The sequence below is a fragment of the Anguilla rostrata genome, chromosome 2, assembly GCF_018555375.3.
Source record: "Anguilla rostrata isolate EN2019 chromosome 2, ASM1855537v3, whole genome shotgun sequence".
NCBI lineage: Eukaryota > Metazoa > Chordata > Actinopteri > Anguilliformes > Anguillidae > Anguilla > Anguilla rostrata.
Genome location: NC_057934.1, coordinates 18,119,575 through 18,142,049, shown reverse-complemented (window position 1 = coordinate 18,142,049; position 22,475 = coordinate 18,119,575). Strand labels below are relative to the sequence as shown.

At 46.9% G+C, this 22,475-nt stretch overlaps 1 protein-coding gene across 2 annotated transcripts in view; it reads right to left on the bottom strand.

Annotated features, from left to right (window-relative positions):
• sema4gb (sema domain, immunoglobulin domain (Ig), transmembrane domain (TM) and short cytoplasmic domain, (semaphorin) 4Gb) overlaps nucleotides 1-22,475 on the bottom strand; it is a 56,295-nt gene that overhangs the window by 21,157 nt on the left and 12,663 nt on the right. For both annotated transcript variants that reach the window (XR_010328222.1, XM_064320947.1), the window contains exon 3: nucleotides 101-252. Coding sequence is in view for 1 of the 2 variants with exons in the window: in XM_064320947.1 (XP_064177017.1) it covers nucleotides 101-252 (152 nt within the window). In the remaining variant the exon portion in view is untranslated. The remainder of the gene's footprint in view (nucleotides 1-100; nucleotides 253-22,475) is intronic.

Genomic DNA, 22,475 nt, shown 5'->3' with positions numbered 1-22,475 from the left:
CACGGCACATGCAAACCGGCCCGCCCAGCGCCGGGCCTCCGTCTGAACCGACGTGAACTCAAAAAAAACGGCCTCGCCCCGGGGGGGTGAGCGGACTCACGGTCAGGTTGTTGCCGGGGGCGGCGATGTCGCTGGCGTCCAGGGCGAAGACCACGCCCCTGGCCCCCACGTACAGGACGCCCGCGCCGTCCTCCAGCAGCAGGGTGCTGTAGTTCAGAGCGCCGCCGCTGAAACGCCGACAGCCCAGCAGCCCTGGAACACCCGAAAAACAGCAGGACGTCAGAAACCTCTCCTCTCCTCTGCTCTGCGCATGGTTTTTTTCACAAACACAAGCGTCAGCACACGCGTGTGTTTGTAGGCACGTGTATGTTTGTGTGCGCATGTATGTAGAGCAAAAGTGGGCATAAAGGGCCATATCAGTTTCTGGTTTTCATGTCAACTTCTGGCCTTAATTGCTCAATTAGCCCTAATATCTATGTCATCTGACATTTTAGCTACATTTCTAGGTGTAACCAACTCGTGTGCTTCGCGTCTGCTACCGGTTCCGTTGCGTGAGAAGTAGATTTTAAGTTTTTTACTTGTATTGCGTGCAGTAGGGTTTTACGCGGTTGTCGAATATTTTAGAATATATAGAATTGCTTGTAATTGAGGTCACGTGCGTCGGTTAGGAATTTTAGGAATTCTATTGATTTATTGTTTTAATGGTGTCATTAGTTTCAGGTGCATTTGCACAATAATAGGGCTTTTAGAGCGACGTGGGTATTTTAACTGTGGTTCTCTGGTTAGACACCAGAAGTGTAACCAACTCGTGTGCTTCGCGTCTGCTACCGGTTCCGTTGCGTGAGAAGTAGATTTTAAGTTTTTTACTTGTATTGCGTGCAGTAGGGTTTTACGCGGTTGTCGAATATTTTAGAATATATAGAATTGCTTGTAATTGAGGTCACGTGCGTCGGTTAGGAATTTTAGGAATTCTATTGATTTATTGTTTTAATGGTGTCATTAGTTTCAGGTGCATTTGCACAATAATAGGGCTTTTAGAGCGACGCATAGCGTCGCTCCGTCACATTTTATGCGCTCCCTCCCCATCCCAGTATGCTCTCTCCCCTTCCGAACCCGCTTCCAGCGTCGCGGGCCCCCACGACAGAGAAACCCATCGAACCTCCGCGACCTGCAACCAGCTACCAGCCAGAATGCCACCCTCGCTGGGGGACTCTGGAACTGCCAGTCGGCAACCCGAAAAGCCGACTTCATCTCCGCCTACGCTTCCCACCTGTCTCTCCAGTTCCTGGCCCTCACAGAGACCTGGATCAGCCCTGACAACTCTTCTACCCCAACCGCGCTATCCTCCTCATTCTCATTCTCCCACACACCCCGGCCATCAGGCCGTGGTGGTGGCACAGGTTTACTTCTCTCCCGCTCCTGGAATTTCTCTGTTCTCCACTCTCACCTCTCTCTGTCCAGTTTTGAACACCACTCTGTACACGTGACTCACCCATCTAACCTGTTTATTTCTGTCATCTACCGCCCCCAGGTCCCTGGGAAATTTTCTGGATGAGCTTGACATCCTGCTCAGCTCCTTCCCTGAGAATGGTGCCCCCCTCATCCTCCTCGGAGACTTCAATATTCACCTTGAAGCCTCCCAGTCTGCAGCCTTCCTTCCACTACTCCACTCCTTCGACCTCTCCCTCCAGCATTCTCCCCCAACCCACAAGGCTGGCAACCTCCTCGACCTCGTATTTTTGAGGAACACCACCTGCACTGGCCTAAACGTCACCCCTCTCCATACCTCTGATCATCATTTTGTTTCCTTCTCACTCCCCCTTCCCTCCCACCCACACCCCTTCTCTCCACCCAGCCCTACCGTCTCTGTCCGCCGTAACCTGTGCGCCCTTTCTCCCTCCTCTCTTGCCCCTTGTGTCACTGCCTCCCTCCCCCCTCTTGATGTCTTCTCTGCCCTTCCCTCTGACTCGGCCTCTGACACCCTGCTATCATCACTCTCCACTGCCATTAATACCCTCTGTCCTCTTGTCTCCAGGCCCACACGCCCATCTCCTCCATGCCCGTGGCTGACTGACGTTCTGCGATCTTCCAGGACTGCCCTGCGTGCAGCAGAGCGGAACTGGAAGAAGTCTAGAATGCCAACGGACCTCTCTGCCTACCAGTCCCTACTGAACTCCTTCTCCTCAGCAGTTGCCACTGCCAAGGCAACATACTACCACTCTAAAATACACAAATCTATTGCTAACCCCAGGCAACTGTTTTCAATTTTCTCCTCTCTCCTCAGTAAACCCTCACCTCCAACTCAGACCTCCCTTACTGCTGAAGAATTCGCAGCCTTCTTCGAAGCAAAGGTCACACTCATCCGCAGCTCCCTTGACCCTCCCGACTCCCCACCCTTCCCTCCCCCCATCCCCTCTATGACCCTCCCCACATTCTCCACCTTCTCCCCACTCTCTCTCCCTGATGTCTCCCAACTCTTGCTCTCCCACCGTCCCACCACCTGTGCCCTTGATCCCCTCCCCTCTACCCTCCTCCAGCTGATCTCACCAGAGATCATCCCCTTCATCGCCCACCTGATTAACTCCTCCCTGACTTCTGGCACCTTCCCGTCATCTTTCAAAAGAGCCCACATCACCCCCATTCTGAAGAAACCAACACTGGACCCCTGCCTCACCCAAAACTACAGACCGGTATCCCTTCTTCCATTCCTATCTAAAACTCTCGAACGTGCTGCGTCTAACCAACTTTCCTCTTTTCTTTCTAAACATAACCTCCAAGACCTCAGCAGTCTGGTTTCAGACCCGGTCACTCGACGGAGACTGCCCTGCTCTCCGTCACTGAGTCTCTCCACGCAGCACACGCAGCATCCCGTTCATCTGTCCTAATTCTTCTTGACCTCTCAGCTGCCTTCGACACCGTTGACCATCCTACACTTCTGTCTTCCCTGACAAAATTGGGAATTTGCGGACCAGCCCTCAACTGGATTGCGTCCTATCTCTCCGGCCGCTCCTTCCAGGTTGCCTGGGCCGGTGCAGTATCAGCTCCTCGTCCCCTCACAACTGGGGTCCCTCAGGCTCTGTCCTTGGTCCCCTCCTCTTTTCTCTGTATACTAGGTCCCTTGGCCCTGTTATTGCCGCCCATGGCATGTCATATCATCTCTATGCAGATGATATTCAACTTTTCTACTCTTTCTCTCCCACAGACACTCAGGTCTCCGATCGCATATCCGCCTGCCTGAGTGACATCCAGAGCTGGATGACCAAACACCAGCTCAAGCTCAACACAAACAAAACGGAACTTCTCCATATTCCTTCTCTTACCTCTCCCACTTCTCATCTCCCCATTTCTTTAGGAGACACTCCCCTACACCCTTCACAGAGTGCCCGAAATCTTGGAGTTGTGCTCGACAACAGGCTGTCACTCTCTGAGAATATCGCGGCAACCACCCGGTCGTGCAGGTTCATCCTGTACAATATCCGCAGAATAAGACCACTCCTCACCAATTATTCCACACAGCTCCTGGTCCAGGCCATGATACTGTCACGTCTGGACTACTGCAACTCCTCCTGGCTGGCCTCCCAGCATCAGCCACCAGACCCCTTCAGCTCATCCAGAATGCAGCAGCACGTCTGGTTTACAACCTCCCTCGTGACTCCCACGTCACTCCCTCCTCATCTCCCTCCACTGGCTACCAGTGCAAGCTCGCATCCGGTTTAAGACACTGGTGCTTGCTTTCCAAGCAGTCAAGGGGTCAGCTCCTGGTTATCTGCAGAAGATGATCAGACCCTACAAGCCGGCCAGATCGCTCCGATCGGCTACTACAGGGCGGCTGATTCCTCCCCTACACGAGCAGCAACAAGGTCTCGACTCTTTGCAGTTCTGGCCCCACGATGGTGGAACGATCTTCCAGTGGAGGTCAGAACAGCAGAGTGTCTGAGCACCTTCAAACGGAAACTCAAGACGCACCTCTTCTCTGTGTACCTCTCTCCTCTTCCCTAAACCCCCTCCCATAACTATAAAAAAAAAAAAAATTTGTTCAGACTATCTTGTTTCTCCTTATTGTATGCATCATAGTAAAGGCTTTTTATCTACATGTTGTTCAATGGACTTAAGCGGACTTGATCCTGAGTTTGGTTACTCTGTTGTAAGTCGCTCTGGATAAGAGCGTCAGCTAAATACCTATAATGTAATGTAATGTAATGTAGGTAAGCACATAAATGACAGCTGAAGCCTGTTCTTGTGTCCCCGTGTACTGCAATCTAATCTACGAAGAAACCAGTGTTTGTATACAGCCAATTAGCTCATTTAGCCAGGGTAATTAGTGGAAACAAAAACCTGCATACACACTGGCCCTCCAGGACCAGAATTTCCCACAACCTGATGTAGTGTGCATATTTGCATGTGTGTGTGCGCATGTACGCGTATGCGTGGGTGTGTGTTCACGTGCAAGTGTAACTACCCTGCAGCCTTGCCTGCGCTTCTACTGTCCTTCACAAGGATGCACTTAATGACATCATTCACGCAACGTGTGAAACCATGCCGTGGCAGAGGGAGAGCAGGCGGAGGAAGAGCACAATTTACAACACAAGAGCACATTAACGAGCGCCACACCGAAGCAGATTTCTGCCACTCGCTGATTTCCATTGGCTAATTAACTGCACATGCCCATTTGCCTTGATGGAACACTCGAAAGCCTCTGGCATCGGCAGACCACGCCCCCTTTCCTTGATGGCATGCCTCTCCTCAATCCTGCTGGCCAGGAGGACGTTAGCCAGTTTCTTTTTTATATAAGCGCGGCGCTAAATGAGTTCTGAAGGGGAGCAGCCTGTCTGCAGCGCTGGTAATAACCGAGCGTCCCGGGACGATAAATCAATGGGAGCACAACATAAAAGTTATCTCATTATCAGGAACTGGGAGTCGGTCCCATGGCTACATCACACGAGGGTGGTGAGAATGAGCAACTATTAAAGTCTCCCAGGAAACCTGCTGACTCATCTCTCTCACCATCCCTCTCTCCCTCTCGTTCTCCTTTTCTTTCCTCCTCTCTCTTCTTTCTGCCTTTCTATCCATTTTTCCCCTCTTCTCTTTATTGCTTTTTTACCCTCATTTTCTATCTCTGGATCCTTTTATATTGCCCTCTCTTTTTGCATCCCTCCATCTCTCCCTCGCTCTTTATTGCCCTCCCTCCCAACCTCCCTCTGGAGGTCATTCGCTGAACTGGCTCAGCAGTTGCTCTTGTTTCACCTCTCCACGGGCGCCAGCTCCTGATTCAGCCCATCGCATGAGAAACAGTCAAAGCTGCTTTGCTTACCACTGATGCCGTGCCATACTGATAATACTCTACCACACCCTACCATCACACCACACTCCTGTGTCATTTACTGCAGTTATACCACACTGCAGCCATTGCACCACACACTTGCCACTAGATCATACCATTATACTATTTGCTGTTCTTATATCACACTCATACCAATGCACTGCACTCTTGTCATTATATCAGACTATTATAACATACAGTGTCAATATACTACATTCCTGCCATTATGTCATAACTCCCATTATACTATGTCCAATACACTAAACATGAGCAATTGCAGCATACTCCACTGTACTGCATTTTCTCGGATGTTATCCACACAAGTGCCATTGTACTGTAGATGTCCCAAGGACAAGAAAGCAAACAACAACTGCAAATTCAAAAAATGCAAGAACAAAGAGCAAAGACCAACCTCAGCTCCACCAAACATAAATATTTAAGAGCCATATTTGTCTACATCTCACCTCTCTCCACCATTTTCTCCACATCTCACACCCACCCTGTTTTAGATGGCTCCAGGCTGGTGCTTAACCATTTAAGGTGTACGGTCACAAATATATGATTAGTTCTTAAATGGATATTCTAATGCTGATGTAAGAATCACAGCTGATAACTGAAAGCAATGGACTTCTAGAACAATGACTTAAAATTCTGAAAAAACTTTTTTTTAAAACAGCTCTTCAAAGGGTTAAATATTAACAGTCTTTACAATGGGAAAAAAGACCTGTTTACACAAACTAAGGGCAAAAGAGTGAAGGCGTTCCTTTGGGGTGCCTCAGAGTCCAACTGAATGTTCAACACTGCATTTAACAGAGCCCTGAACAAATTCAACTCCCTTTTATTTTTCAAAAAGGATATCTCACTGAGGTTTGTGCCAGACAAGTCTCCACATGCAGAAGGACATGGTCATGATGGGCTGTCCCTGTTTGTTTGCTGACAGAAGGGGGCAGGGGGGCTAGGGATACGTAGGCTCAAAAAAATGTGAGCTGGCAATACTGGGGCAACTCTCAGGGAAGATTCCCCGAATCCAACTGTCACCCAACCCCCCTAAAACATACACACAAATAGAGACACACACTCCCCACATTCTTCCCCATAAGACCAGCCAGCTGGTACATAACTCCTGCCACACCCCCCCTCTCCCCAGCCAACACACACACACACACACACACACACAAACATCCCAATGTCTCCCCTTTAGCAGGAGCACGCGTCCTCCAGTCATACACACACACACACACACACACACACACAGACACTTACAGTCTTCCTAACAACCAGCCAGCCGGCACATAACCTCAGCCTCGCTGGGACTTCCTCTGAGAGGACAGGCTGGCATTTCCCCATGTCTCCACTACTGAGTGCACCGTGATTGGCCAGGAGAAAGACTGCAGGCGGAGACCACAGTAACATTACAGTACGGTAAGTCACACCCACTGCTGCTCTCTCAATGAGGGGTACACACTGCCCTCTGGATCAGATTAGAGAGGAACAGGACCATTTATCACTGAACATATCCCTAAAGGTACAGTGGAGGTACACTTCTGTTCTTTATGGAACAAATTTCCTGAATGTACCCTGAATGCATTGTTGGTTGGGGATACAATTTTATGTACCTATAGGGCACCAGCAAAATGATAAGAGTTTGTACCTTTTGAGGCACTTTTTCATACCTTTTTATTCTGAGAAAGTAGTCTGCTCCTGGGGGGCGTGCTTGTAAACCAGATGGGTTCTGCTTGCGAGAAACAGTCACCCTCTTTTTAGACACCCTTTATCCCTCTCCAGGTATTCCCTTTTCCCTTGAATCCACAGACTTTGGGGGTACTGTGGCTGGTGGCACACTCAAGGGTAGACATTGCATCCAAAGGTCTGATAAGTTCCCCAAACACAGCTCACAAGCTGCTGTTGCCAGGAAACAATGGCAGTTGAATGGTTCAAACGAACATTCCATCAGCTGGACAGCTTGTGTAGCTTGCACAAGATCAGCGTCAAAATGCTCAACACAACGTCACACCATTCATTTCCTATGGAGGGAGTGCTGATGCCTGACTTGGCAGCAACACACAGGCTGGCGGAACGAACATCTCAAAATGAATGCCGAGTTGCCTCAAATTTAAAATTGTTTGAACTTTGACCTTGTTTGAAGCTGACTTTTCGCAGTGCTGCCAATCACATCACAGCTTTGTATGAAGCAGGCAGATGTAAAAATGGAAGAACACTTCAGAATAAACTAAGGATTTTTGGTTTCACAAAGCGAGTTCACAATTTAGCCATATACTGCAGGCAACATACTACTATCACTGCTTGTTACAGTTCTCTGAACCAACGAGTTTCCTGGATGAATGATGTCAAGTTTCAACAGTTGGCGGTACTCGATTCTTCTCATGTGTAGTCACCGCCTTACTTGGTACTGAGCACAGAGCTTTCTTGTCAGGTGAAAGCAGCTTCAATAGGCCTGATAGCACCAGATGCACTTCACCAGCTAGCAAATTAGTGTCAGGTTTAATTGTACCTCCACATGCTAAGCTTATTAACCAGAATATTACCTGGGAGGAGGAAGCCAGCACATACAGTAGCATAGCTAACCAGTCAGCACACAACATAAGCATGATTTACAATACATATCTGAACGTTGTCACCAATATACCATAAAGTGTGATATATTTTGTGGCTTTAAAACACCAGAAAATGACACCATGATAAACTGTGTGGGAAGGTGCTCGGGGGTTTGCCAGCAGGCTTAACATAATAACAACCACCATCAATATTGTTCCCACCTCCTTCACATAAAAGATTTTTTTCAGGCATTTTCAAAGCTAAAGGTACTTTGTATTTCATTTAATCAGATTTATATTTCATCACAAAATACACATCAAAAATGTTCACATTAGTTCAGATCCGGGCATCAAACTTCAGTCCTGGAGAGCCACAATGCCTACAGGTATTTGTGATTACATTTCAGTCAGTAGCCACTCAAGGCCTTGAGAGAAAGGTATGTGGATTATTTAGCCAATCAGAAACTTAAATTAACCACTAGTACTGAAACACACTGAAAACCAGCAGACAGTGGATTCTGATGCCTGTGACACAGATGGAAAGGACCTCTAGCCAAAACAGGGAACCACTGATGACACTGTCAAGAGGGGCACTTCTGATGTTTCTTCACATGTGGCACGTTAATCGGGATGACTTAATGGCATCACAAGCGTACAACGTGTGTGAATGGGGGGCTGTTAGAGCCACGGGATCTCTCCAGCATGACAGAGGACCGGGAAGTCTCGGGGAGGGAGGGAGGGAGGGAGGGAGGGAGGGAATGGGGAAGTGGTCATTACAGCAGATGACACTGCACACATGAGAAGAGAGCGCACGCCGAGACTGCCGCACTGCTAATGACACAGGATGAAACCACATGCATCAGCGGCTGTCTGCCACAGAGATGCACTAAAACAATAATTACATGTTGTTGTGGAGGGTTGCACAGCTCTGTCAGGCGGCCGAGCCTGCTGTTAGATCTTCCCGCCGCAGCCGACCAACCTTCACGGACTGAACTGAGCCGCCGTCTGCGAGAACAAGGGGATGGAGGGTGGAGGCGGTTGTGGTGGAGCTGGGGCGTGTGCATTCATTTGGGATTTTCAGTTGCCAACGTATTTACCCATTCTCTCACACCTGTCATGCACTCATAGCCCTGTACTGTTTACTCACAGTCAACATTACTGTTACACAAGGACTTCTAGGCACCGCATGTACATGCCTGTCTGCACTCTACTGTGCAGACAGCGAACAATGCAGTAATAGGGCAGGCCTACAAATACTATAGGACACTCCAAATTGGGAAAGAAACAAAAGCATATCCCCTTTGGCTGCTGGGGGACTAATCCTGTTACGGCATTATTCCAGTGTACAGATGGGCCCCACAGTCTGGTATTGAATCCAGACTGTATAATTGGCAACAGCATTGCTTAGGGAAAGAGGGAATCCATCTCATTGCTTACTAGCAAGCCCTGCTGGTCACCCGGCCAGCCATAGAGCTCATTCCAATCTTTTATTGTGTCTGTCCTTGTCTCCTCGATCCTCGCCTGACTCAGAAATCGATCGAGTGCCGCCATCTTCAAGGACATTCCAACCTCTTAAATGCTCCATGAAAGAGCCAGGAGCGAGAAGCTAGGAGGCTCTTGAAGGATGTATCCTTCCACGTCCTTTTCTTGCTTCCTTTCCTTGCATCCTCCAATGGTTGTAGCTAAAGTACGAGGAAAGGACACAAGGAAAGCATGCAAGCAGGTAGAAATAAGCAATTGGAACGAGTCCATAGTCTGTTGGCTCAAGGCACACATGAAGCACCTTCCTCCTTCTTGTCTGTATGATGGGTGCATCCCATTGCTTTTCACTCCTCACCTCCTTTCCTCCACTCACCCACTACCACTCGTTTCCTACCTGGAAGTATGTGGAGGAAAGGAGGGGAGTAGGCGAGTTTGAAGTCGTATAGTTCAGTCCACTTCGATCATCTTCTCCAATACTGGGACACGGGTGGAACGAAGGACACAAAGATTGATTTCCGGGGCACAAAGGAGATGAGGTGGAAGTGGAGGAAATGAGGATACCTATTTTGAGTATTGGGATGCACCCAATGTCTGTACATGGTCATTTTGTTGACTGCGTCACAGCAATTCACTGTGCCTGGCAGGGGTAGAAATTCCAGGTTCAGAAAGTAAAAGTTCTACCCAGTATTTTGCTCCAATCACCTTGTTCATTAGCAGAACTTTTCAGCCAGGAGGTTGGAACTAATTAGTGAAATCAGCTGGATGAGTTCATGGGTGGAAGAAACACATGGCAGGACTTTCTGACACCCTAGACTTTCCACATCTGGTGGCAGGTGAATATGATTGGGCATTCCAAATTAGCAGAAAAAATGTGGGGGAAAAATTAACAAAAATAAAGCATATCCTTTTCAAAAATGTACTATTTGGCAGACAGGCTTTCTCTCAGGTCCTTCCTCCTAAATTACACTGTACTGTACTGTTCCTCCTACATCAGCTGTACTTTCCTGTACCACCGTAGATGCAGTTCCTTTAATATTATTCTCAAATGTCCTCTAGCCTTCTTCTTCACAATAGGAGGAACTTCTTGAGTTTCAATTTAACGGAATAATGTGGGTTTCTACAATCCAAGACTGAATGATTCTGACAGGAAATGCACCAAACTAGGCCTTATGACTCAACACCCCCTCCCACCCGTCCTCAGCTGCAGTGTTTCCTCCGAACACCTACACACACACGCGCACACACATACATACACACCCACAAACGCACGCACACACATGCACACAGACACACGCACATCCATGCACACACGCATGCACACACAAACATACACACACACAGGCACACATGCATCTGCATGCACATGCACGCACGCACACGCGCACACAAACACACATACACACATGCACACACACTCACACACGTGCACACACACCCCCTGAGACTCAAGGGACTGTCAGCTTGGCCATTGCCGATCAGCTCAGACATGTGCAACAGAGAGATGATGGAGCTGGGGAGGACACATGGGAGAAAGAAACAGAGAATGTGAGGAGAGAGAGGGAAAGAGAGAGTGAGAGAGAGAGAGGTAAAGACACAGCGAGTCTTGTGTGTGTCTGAGGGAGTTTCAGTGTTTTTGAGTGTGTGTGTGTACGTGCGTGTGCGCATGTGTGTGTGTGTGAGTGCTTGAGGGAAGCGGAGGGAGGGTGAGTAGTCGTATGGTCAGGGTCAAAGCGGTCCTGGGTGTTTTGGACTCCATCTGGGGCACAGATCAGCAGTGTTATGCTCTCCCCAGGGCTGGAGAGCCCTCCTCCCACAACTCAGAGCATCAGAAGAGCGTCATGACCCACCTGGGCAGAAGGCTTTAGCATGCTGGCAGCCAATAAGATGCAGCCTGTGCCACACAACCAAAGAGTCAGGAGGGACCGGAGGAGCACACACACACACACACGTACACACATACGCACACACACACACACACACACGCACATACGCACATACATATCACGTGTTGTCACACTAAACCCCATTCTCTCTCTGAAATTGGAGTAACTAAGCCCAGGGGCAAGACAGTCCTAGCCATGGGGCATTTCCCTGACGCACAATGCATCTGGAAACACAGTGGATCTTAAAATAAATCACGCGCCGCAGAAATAACACAAGTTACGCAAACGCTATTACGACATAGCCCTAGGGCTGTGTGAGGTCACCTCCTTCCATTATGGCTCAAAAGTAATGGCTTAAGTGCATTCAACAGTTTCATCCATGTATAAAATGGACAAGCCTCACTTTTGCGTTGCATAATGATGATGACAATGAGGATGAGTATGATGGTGATGAAGCCAAATTGCATGAGCCATAAGAGGGGAGTGGGGAAATGCATGTCCTTGACAGCAAGTCCTTTAAGCCATTCGGCCTTGAGCAGCTCAAACGAACAACAACAACATGCCCTTCATACTGAATACTGAAAAAGAATGTTGGCTTCTGACGTGGGGCCAAGATTAATGGACTTGTGAAGTGCCACAGACTAGAATTTCAGGTCCCATTTGGGGGGCGGGGTTACAAAATATTTATAAATGCATCGGAAAACCAGAGAATGGCCAGACAACTGCGTGTGCGTGTGTGTGTGTGTGTGTGTGTGTTTGTTTGTTGGTGTAAGCAGTAAAAAACAGCTTCGGGAAGATGACTCAGCTGAACTCGAGCTGATATCAGCAACAATGATGTGACTGGCAGAGGAAGGACGCGCTCAGTTCCCTTGAAGTGACACCAAGGACACGCCAGTGACAGGGACTGGAGCATCGTTGCACCCAGAATTCCATCACCCTCCCACATTGATACCCACCCAAACCAGAGGGCCAAGCTGAACACCAAACAAAAGTGACAGAACTCAGCTACAGGAAACTCGAACAGAGCAGCAGGATCCTTGAGATACACGGCATTGATTCAACTCTAACAGACTACATATGAGTCCAATATGGACCATATGTTCTCTGTAAGAGTTGATTTAAAACTGAACATTTTCACTGTGTATCTCAAGGTCCTGCTGGCTTGCACTGGAGGGCAGACTCAAAAACATAAACAGTCAAAAAAATTCAAACAAATACCTCAAATACAGCGAATACTTAGGATTTATATATACTTAGAATCACCTGCAACTGGAATACTCCTACACAAGGAAGGCGAGCCTTGAAAATGCGCTGTTCGTGGCTTATCGGCCAAAACGTCTGTTATACACGGCAGCTCCTACACCGAAAACAAATCGATTTCAAAAACAAGCAGGACCTTGAGGTAGAGAACATTTTTAGAAATAAAACTTCAAATACGGAAAGCTGCAGAGACTTGTTCTCTCTCCATGTTCAAAACATCACCTCTCGGCAAGCATGCCAGTGATTTTAATGGCAGTTAATAAATAGGTTCTTAAGCGCAGAGGTATGCTGTATTAAAATTAGTGCACAGACGTTTTGTGCCATAGGACAGAAGCCAAGGTGATCACTGCCTCCACCTGCCAGGTAGAGGAATTCCCTCTCCGTAGATCAAGTATCGTGTTTCCTATGAGGGATTGACTTTCTCTGAGCTATTGTCCCAAACGCCTCAGCTGCTAATGCCCTCAGGTCAAAGTGAGCCTCCATCTGCGAATGGTCTTTTTCCCTCACACGGCGCTCAACGCGAAACAGATCCCCGTTTCCTGACTCAACGAAACAAGGTGGGAGGAGACATCCTCCAAAAAAAATGACCGCACCCAGCAGACAACAGTAACAACAAAGGACTTCTGCGGGTATCCACCCTAGGCCTTCAGGCTTTCTGTCTCCCTAAATACAACATTATCTCTGGACTCCATATCCCAGAAGCACATCTGTGAGTCTCTGCAGTGCATGCTGAACCCTACCAACCTTGGTGTATGTGTCACCAGACCCTCGAGGCAGGGCTTGTCCTGACTCCGGTCCCAAGAGACCGGAAAGGTTCCGCCTGACGGCCACCACATGAAACATCTAATAATCCCACTGATCACAGACAGCCAATCAGAAAGAGGAAGTGGTAAATTCAGCAAGCTCACAAATCTCTGACCAATGTCTGGGTCAGCAGACAGAGCGAAACGCTTAATCACATTTCCCAAAAGATTTCATATTAGCGTGTGTTCAGCACTGTTAGGATTGCATGGGTCTGACTGTAAGGGGCCGTTCTGTCCAAACAGTAAAACAGGTGGGAGAGCACAGCCCACAGTCCACTCCCGTACTGGCATTACCAATGACTTTATTTACCATTCCAGCCTTGTGTGTGTGTGTACGGTGCGCTGTACACCTGAACATTGACCTCTCACCTGCCAAACACTGACTATGTGGAATGTACTGAGTGTGTACACTGTAGACACACATAGAGGTGTGTGACCACCTGCCCGACAATGACACCGCTACAAGGTGTGCGTTTGAGTATGGGTTCATGTGTAGTGTGTGTGTGTGTGTGCGTGTGTGTGTGCGCGAACGTGTGGAAAGGAGTGAATGCAGTTGCAACCCGGTGGCTGAACCCATTTCAGGCTGGCATAGCTCCGGGCTCTGTCCTCAAATTTGAGCACAGTGAACACACATAAAGAACCCCAGCCTTCTCCTACTTACAGTTTCACACCTCACAAACTTTCCAACTCATTCATACAGCTGAAATTCCTTTTCTTTTTTTAACTGTGACACTGCAGCTAAACCAATCCTCAGGTTCAGGTTGTATTCAGTGTCATACCCAGTGTTCACAGCGTGCTGGGATTGTCCTCTCATTTTCTGTCCACTTCTGTTCTGTTCTGTTCCAGAATGTTCCATTCTGACCAACCCCAGCTCTGCTGAATGGCAGCTGCCATGTCGTAAGATGTGGATAAACATTATGCAAGCTCACGAGCGTCGACTGCGGCCAGGTTTCAGTATACCTGCCTCCAGCCTTCTCAAAATGCAGTTTTTCCTTTACTCTATTAAACCAGCATCAGGTATACACTCGACCATATATACAGAAGAAATTTAATATGTACAGGATATGGATGTATTGGAAATGGAAATGAAGAATGCGTATAATATAACTGGGTGTTATATTGGATTCATATATGCAATCTGAGATACAGATTGATGCATAAATATGCATTACTGTGCAAAACACCCCCAGAACACATAAATCAAACGGTGCAGTTGTTTTTAAAAGCACTAATAACTGAAAAATTTCTGAAAGTTGTCATTTTTAGTATATTTCACCACTTTATCTTCCTTAACTAGATATCTTACATTCCTAGTTTGCTCAAGATGTTGAGTAATTCTTCATCCAGATCCCGGCAGAGCTTGTATGTAAGGACCAGCTTTCCTTGACGTGCACCTCCTCCCCCACATCACACGCTCCGTCAACAGAACAGTGTTTTTAATCATGAGCTCCTTCCAGCTTGTGATGTTTACAACCACACAGTGGTTTCGGCCTCAACGTTTACATTTCCTCAGAAGGAAGGCTCTTTCTCTTTTCCCCCTACGGCTGTCAAACTGGTCGGGAAATCTTTTTTTTTAATGTAAAAAATACATATCATAGTTATAAAAAAGCAGCAAATCACTTTTGACAGAATTAGGCTCATGCAGCGCATAATTACGCTTTAGTCTAATTTTCGGTTTTAAAAAAATTGACAGCACTCACGTCCGTTTGTCCATAAAAGCTGAGGCACGTCAGAAGAGACCGATCAAAAGATCGCAGAGGGCCCACAGAAAGAAACGTCATTTAAAAAGAGTGCTTTTATCTCTCTCACATAGACAGGATCGCACAAAGTCAAACACTACTGGGAATAACAGCCACAGGCTTGAAGAACAAGTGGAAAAGAAAAAGCAATCAACTGTCAGCGATCATCTCCGCGTTTGGTGCAATGAACAGATGCATGAAGACACCCCCAGAACTGGCAGCTGAGAATGAGCATTTTGTCTCATACTTTGTTTAACTCTTTCACACAGCTGACTGAGTTATTATTTTTATACTTTTTTTACTCTGGGATTCAACCCCAAAAACCCTTGGGTCCCAGAGTCCTCATTCTAAGGGCTGCAAGCCATGCTGGGACTGTCTCTCTCTCTTACACTGACTGACGTTGGCAATAACAAAAATGAGACTGCAGGAATTTATTTGCAAAGCAGGATCAAACATAAACCTTTCAGTTGATTGGCCTGTCAGGAGTGGGAGGGCGTGGTTCTGGGGAGCTACACAAATCCTGAGACCGAGGTCAAAGATGGGACGGGACTGTGGTGTTTCCCTGTGTCCGCTGGGGCAGACACCTTAAACACACACTTATATTCCAGTATCTCACTGCTTCAGGTCTGGTCTTGATTACGGAAATCAGCCGGTTGAGTTCAGTGGTGGTAGAAACACACGGCAGGGCTTTTGCTGTCTGACCCTTGGACTTTCCACTTCTGGCCCTACCTGAGTAGGCCAGAGAACTGAGGATCAGGAATCCCACAATGCAGTTCAGCGTTTTAGAGTCCACAGTCCCTACACACCTACATAGCCATGTATGTACATGCCGCACACACAGACAAGAAACAAATTCACACAAGCACGCACAAACATATACATGCTTGCTTATGCACATATATACACATGTGCACACACGCACCCTCACACATGCAAACTAATGCACACACACACACTCTGACATAAAAATACAGATTGGAAATGAATGTTTAGTCACAGAGACACAACAGAGACATTGCACAGATACAAAACTGAGAAAATGTCAGCATTTTTCCTGTGTTCTAGTCGACTTTGTTAACCAAAGCGGTGTATTTAAATATTGCACTATTCTGCATTTTGTTAAAAAAATGAAACACATGCATGATTAAATCAGGCAGCTAATATGCCAGTCCAGAGAACTCTGCTCCCCTAACATACACACACTCACACACACACACACACACACACACACACACACACAAACGCACCTACACACACACACACTCACACAAACACACACACACAAACGCACACACACACTCTCACACACACACACACACACAAACGCACACGCATGCATACATAAACACACATGCACAAAAACACACACGTATATATATATATATACACACTCACATAGACACACACACACACAGCACAGCCAAACATGCTATTTGTGAGTGTTACTGAATGAGCCATTTCTCTGCATCACAGCTAAGTAGGTCAAGGGCATCTTCCACACAGAACAGGGGAAGGAGGAAGAGAGTGAGAGGAGTGTTGTTTCTAATGGAGATTACGGTCTTTGCCAGAGCAGGGGTGCACACAAGCTCCACAGCACTGAATAAGTCACTCAGCACAGACTGCTATGCACAGAACATTGGGTTTTATAGGGCAGGCAAGGGTAGGATTCAAAGCATCTTTTCAACCTACCTTTTTATTGAACAGAAAAGCATCTGCTTTCGCATACATCACATTTTTTTCACATCCGACACAATAGACCATCACAATATCCAGCAAAACACATTTGGTAAAATACAGGAAATGGAACTATTACTGGATCATTGTACTGGCCTGATGCTTTCATCAAATCAACCGTATAAAAAGAAGAAAATCTGTTCATATCATATTCCACTTCAATAGACAAATCCAGCAGCCTGGTTAATATCTCCAACAGAGGAAAACATGCAGAATGCTTTAAATCTCCAACAGAGGAAAAGATGCAGAATGCTTTAAATCTCCAACAGTGGAGACCATGCAGAATGCTGTAAATCTCCAACAGAGGAAAACATGCAGAATGCTGTAAATCTCCAACAGAGGAAAACATGCAGAATGCTTTAAATCTCCAACAGAGGAAAACATGCAGAATGCTTTAAATCTCCAACAGTGGAGAACATGCAGAATGCTTTAAATATCCTACAGTGGAGAACATGAAGAATGCTTTAAATCTCCAACAGTGGAAAGCATGCAGAATGCTTTACATCTCCAACAGTGGAGAACATGCAGAATGCTTTAAATCTCCAACAGTGGAGAACATGCAGAATGCTGTAAATCTCCAACAGTGGAGAACATGCAGAATGCTGTAAATCTCCAACCGTGGAGAACATGCAGAATGCTTTAAATCTCCAACAGTGGAGAACATGCAGAATGCTGTAAATCTCCAACAGTGGAGAACATGCAGAATGCTTTAAATCTCCAACAGTGGAGAACATGCAGAATGCTTTAAATCTCCAACCGTGGAGAACATGCAGAATGCTTTAAATCAAGGACATCAGACCCTGCTTTCTGTTCTGTATTGTTACCAAAGTGACATCTTACTTATGGGCACTCTGGTTCCACTGTTTACCAGGAATGCCTGGCAAGGGCATGCATGCGTTTGCCTACGCAGATTCTTTTACGAGGGCAGCAACAGTCGCGGTACGTGGTTTTGGGGCTAGGCTGTGGGTTGGCACGCAAGGCTACTGATGGATTCCAAGCATAGTTAGCAACACTACATAAATCACACTATGCTGAGCAATTGGGCAACAGGGGAGTGGGTTCCTTTAAGATAAAGCGGTGGTTTGGAAGACACTGTCAACATTTTCTTTCCTTTTTTGATATCAAGAAAATGAACAGCCTTTGCGCTTGGAGCTGCTTCGTTTTGGGTATGACCACTGAACTCAATAAAACATACACAAGAGACACGTTTTATTGCCTGGGCTTGACATCATTTCAAGAAATCAATCGTGGAGGGTTAGATAAATCCCACACATTAATTTTAAAATAAGTGCGGATGTTTCATTTCCTTGGCGCTCTTGTTTTGGAGAGGTCAAAGTTTGTCACAGGGATGGCCATGCAGCTCTGAATCATTTTGTCGGTGCACTGCACACATTAACGACGGCCTCTTTCACAACGTGTATTTGAATGCCGCAGTCTTTCATGTGGTCTCGGCATCCGTAATTTCTGCTCTTTGTGTAAAAACATAAAAGCCTGCTCAGAAAAACAAACAAATGAATAAATAATGCAAACTGCGACAAGCACGCAGCTCGAACGATACTTCTCAGAAAACTACAGAGCATGGGACACCTTGGACTACATTGGCCATGCACCACCAGACTGTACCATTTCCAGACGTTTGCTACTTATCAGCTAGATCCAGTATGACAGTGTAGTCAGGCAGCACTAAATTTTGTCTACATGTACACAGCACACAGCACGCGGCACACATTAATCAAGGCCTAAGGTGGGCTTTCGCTAGCAGGGCCACGCCCACAATGATAAAACTCTGCATATTGCTGTCTTTGTTGTTGTTGTTGTTGTTGTGGCTTTTTCTCTCCAGCGCGTGGGCTGCAGGGAGCTCCCTCCGGGTCCTCCTGTTATTTACGAGCGCAGCCGGCTCACGGAGCTCGCAGCCATTACGCCCCGTCGCCCGTTTACGGAGGCAGGATTTTTACTGCCGCCGCGGCGATGGAGCACCTCGCTCGGGGGGACGGCGGTAAAAGGTCCCGCCCGCGATTCAGTGCCCGGCAGCCGCCCGGGCCCCGGAGTCATTCAATCCCAGCTCTTCCCTTAAAAACGCGTCCGTTCGGAGCGCCTCTGCTGCACGCCTCACAAAGGACATCTTTGTCCTACTGGGTACATTACAATGAGCACACCTGCTCACTCCGTATGACGGGAGGAAGAGGCCGACTTTTTGATGATTCAAATGATCAAACAGCTACAGCTGATTCAAAACTACAGATCTTTTGAGATGACAACTACACAAACTTGAATACGAACGCTAGATAACAAACACAAAAGGATTCTTTGTTTCTTCTCCTTGAAATTTACAGAGGAGCCCAAGAACTCTGCAATGAAGCAAAGTAATTAATTTGATTCTTTGAATCAGGGCTATTCAGTAGTACTGCTGGGTTTCATTCTTCCCCTCTAATCAGGATTTTAACCTGGGACACCAGGTGAGTTAAATCAATGAGTGTCATTAATCACCCAATTTACTAAAAGGTAGAAAAGAAAACTAGCAGTACTACTCAAGGGAGAGATCTGAGTTTTAAATAATACTTCCTGATAAGAGTGAATAAACTGAGGGTGAAGTCAGGTGAGGTTTCATTACTTTTTAAAAACCATAGAATATTCAAGTGTCAGATAATTTTAAAAGCACATCTCTTTCCAGCAGCTAACAGTTGTTAACTCCCGCACTGAAATTGTCATCTACATTGAAACAGTTTCTGTCACTAACTTTTTGACACATTCAACTCCAAACTTTCCGCGGAGTCCTCCGGTACAATTCCACACGACGGGGAGCGGGAGCGAGAGAAGCAGTTCCCAAACAAGCCGACCAAATAAGGCGCGAAAAGCAGAGAGCGCTGCTGGGAATGAGGGAACGGGAGGTCGCGGGGACAGGGAGAGAGGAATAGAAGGAGGATTTGACTGTACACCAGAGCGTAGGAGGGTGGGTGAGGTGAGTGAAATAGAGGAAGAGGGAACAATGGAGCAAGGTAAGCTGAGACAGAAGCAGAGGCAGTAATTCCCCATTGTCCGGTCAGAGAGGGTGTTAATGTGGTTTCATAAAGACCCTTTCCACTAAACACCTTTCATTCCCCTCCCTCCTGTTTGTTCATCCACATTCTTCAGTGCCCAGATTGTGCTGGGTGCTGTATCTGGTTACCCATCGACATGCAGGTCTGTACATCGCAAAGACTTAGCGTACCGTAACCCTGATCTCTTCATAATGCTGAGCACTACTCTCACATTCTGCAGCAGGCTGTTACACACACACACACACACGCGTGCGCGCATGCACGTACACACACACGCACACACACACAATACGCACACACACACAGAAGCATATACACACAGACAAAAACTCATACTCGCGCACACGTTATCATAATTCTGATTAATATTATTCATTTCATGTGCATTCACACATTCCAGCTATGCAGTGGGAAAGGTAAACAGAGACTGGTGCTCAAAGAGGCCACGGTGCTCAGGAGGTGAGCAGGGCCAACAGAGAGAAGCAGAGCAGTGCAGTGAAGTCGCAGAACTCAGCATCCCTGTCCCTCACAGCTCCACACTCCAGCATGGAGAGGGTGGAGGGGAGCTTAGCTGTGACACGGCCCAAGGCCAGTGCCCCCCCCCCACACACACACACACACACACAGCACTCAGAGGCAGGGCCTCACAGAGAGGAATGAAAGCGGAGAGAGCGATGCCGAAAAGGAGAGTTTATGAAAAGCTCTGGCCGTGAGCTGGGTGAGTCATTCGCCGCGTCATCCTCGCGTCCTCGGGAGAAGGAACTCTGATTCCCGAGTCAAACACCATCATGTCTCATCTTAAATTCATCTCACAAGTGGGTTTGTGTGGGCACATTTGTGAGCGAGTGCGTGCTCGTGTGTGCGTCTTTGCGTGAGCTTGTTTGTGTGCCTGCACGTGTGTGTGTGTGTGTTTGTATGTGCGTGTGTGTGCATGTGTGTGTGTTTGTTTGCATTTATTGGAGTGCACAATTCTCTGTTTATTTTCTTTGTGCATACACACAATGTGCACTGCATACAGATTCTCAGATAAGCTAACAGCGCAAAAGAATGCATTGAAAAACAACGTGGCACCTGAAACGCCAGAGACCGAATCCAAACGCAGTCAAGATTTCCAGACTGTCACGCAAAAGCAGGGCCCAAAACGTGATGCCAGCCCCCATAAGCTCGGAGCAAGGATCGTCGCAGAGACCGTCAGCGCATTCGAACAGGTGTAAACATTCACAGGCACTGTGACGATTTACATTCCCCTCTCTGTGAGCCTGCGCTTCCTGTGCAACAGCTGAGAGCTATAGCCTGTCTCAGCGACCCTGCTTCAGAGCAGTGACATCATCACAGCGAGTACAGCATTCTTTACGCCCATTCTTTAAAAGCATTCGGCCTGACCGGCCTCACAACGCCTACGTCCACATCCCCGATTCACTCTCCGTCAGTGAAGTTGCTCATCGCACGTGCAAGCTGGGCCAGCAGTCACATCGAGCCTAGCCTATGCTTACTGTGTCAACTGGACTTACTGTGTCAATGGCTACGAATGACTGTTACATAATGAGTACTGTACCTTATCAGACCTGTGTTTTGTAGTTGTTCCAATGAGTTATTGTACGTCCCTTTGGATAAAAGCCTAATAAATGTAACGTAATGTAATGAGCCCAGACCGTCTCTCTCTAGCCCAGTAACCAGGAGTCATCTGCCCGCACTGCCAGCTGTAGCTATGGTGGGTTGGGGTCAGCCCAAATTCCTCCGGTTACAGCTGTCTTTGTTCTTCACGACAACAAGCGAGGCCCCACAGGCTACCAGCAAAGGAGAGATGTGCCTCTCCTCTGATTGGAGCCTGCAGTACCCTGTGGCCTGTCATGTTTAATACTGGAACTGTGACTGTGACTGCGACAGACTTGCAGGTGAGTGCATCAGAGGGGTGCATGCAGTGTAATGGGTAAGGAACTGGCCTTGTAACCTAAAGGTCACAGGTTCAATTCACAGGTTGTACCCTTGAGCAAGGTACTTAACCTGCATTGCTTCAGTTTGTATCCAGCTGTATAAATGCAATGCATTTATACAGCTGGATATATATATAATGTAAAAAATGCAATGTTTTGCATTTTGCAATCCAGATCAGAGCATCTACTAAATGCCATTAATGTAATGCATGCTCTTCGGCCTGCACAACTGTGACTGACAGAAGAACGACTTCAGAGGCAAAATGGGGGATTCTAGATTTTTTTCATTAAAAAAGAGAAATAAGATAGATAGATATTATATCATGCAAATATTATATACTATAAGATTAGGACTGGTAAAGACCCAGTGCAGTCACTTTTTTTCTACAACATATATACTTTTTTGGAAAAGTATATATGCCAGAGCTGGAGGTCTGATGAAGCGTGTCCATGGCACGTAAGCTCACCTCTGATTAGCAGACCACTAAATGGCTGCACTGCTGATTGATTAAAAAAGCCATCTGTAGTGGAGATAACTGTGTGGCTTTCAGGATTAAAAACACACAGAATCACAAATGAGTAAAATTAGCTTAATATCACAAACTTTCCTCTGATAAATTAGGTATTTAAAAATGTAAATAAAAATAATAGTTGTTGCACAGTGTGTTTTTGATGCTGGTATTTCAGTCATTCAGTGGTAACCTTCACGTGGTAATACACATGGAAA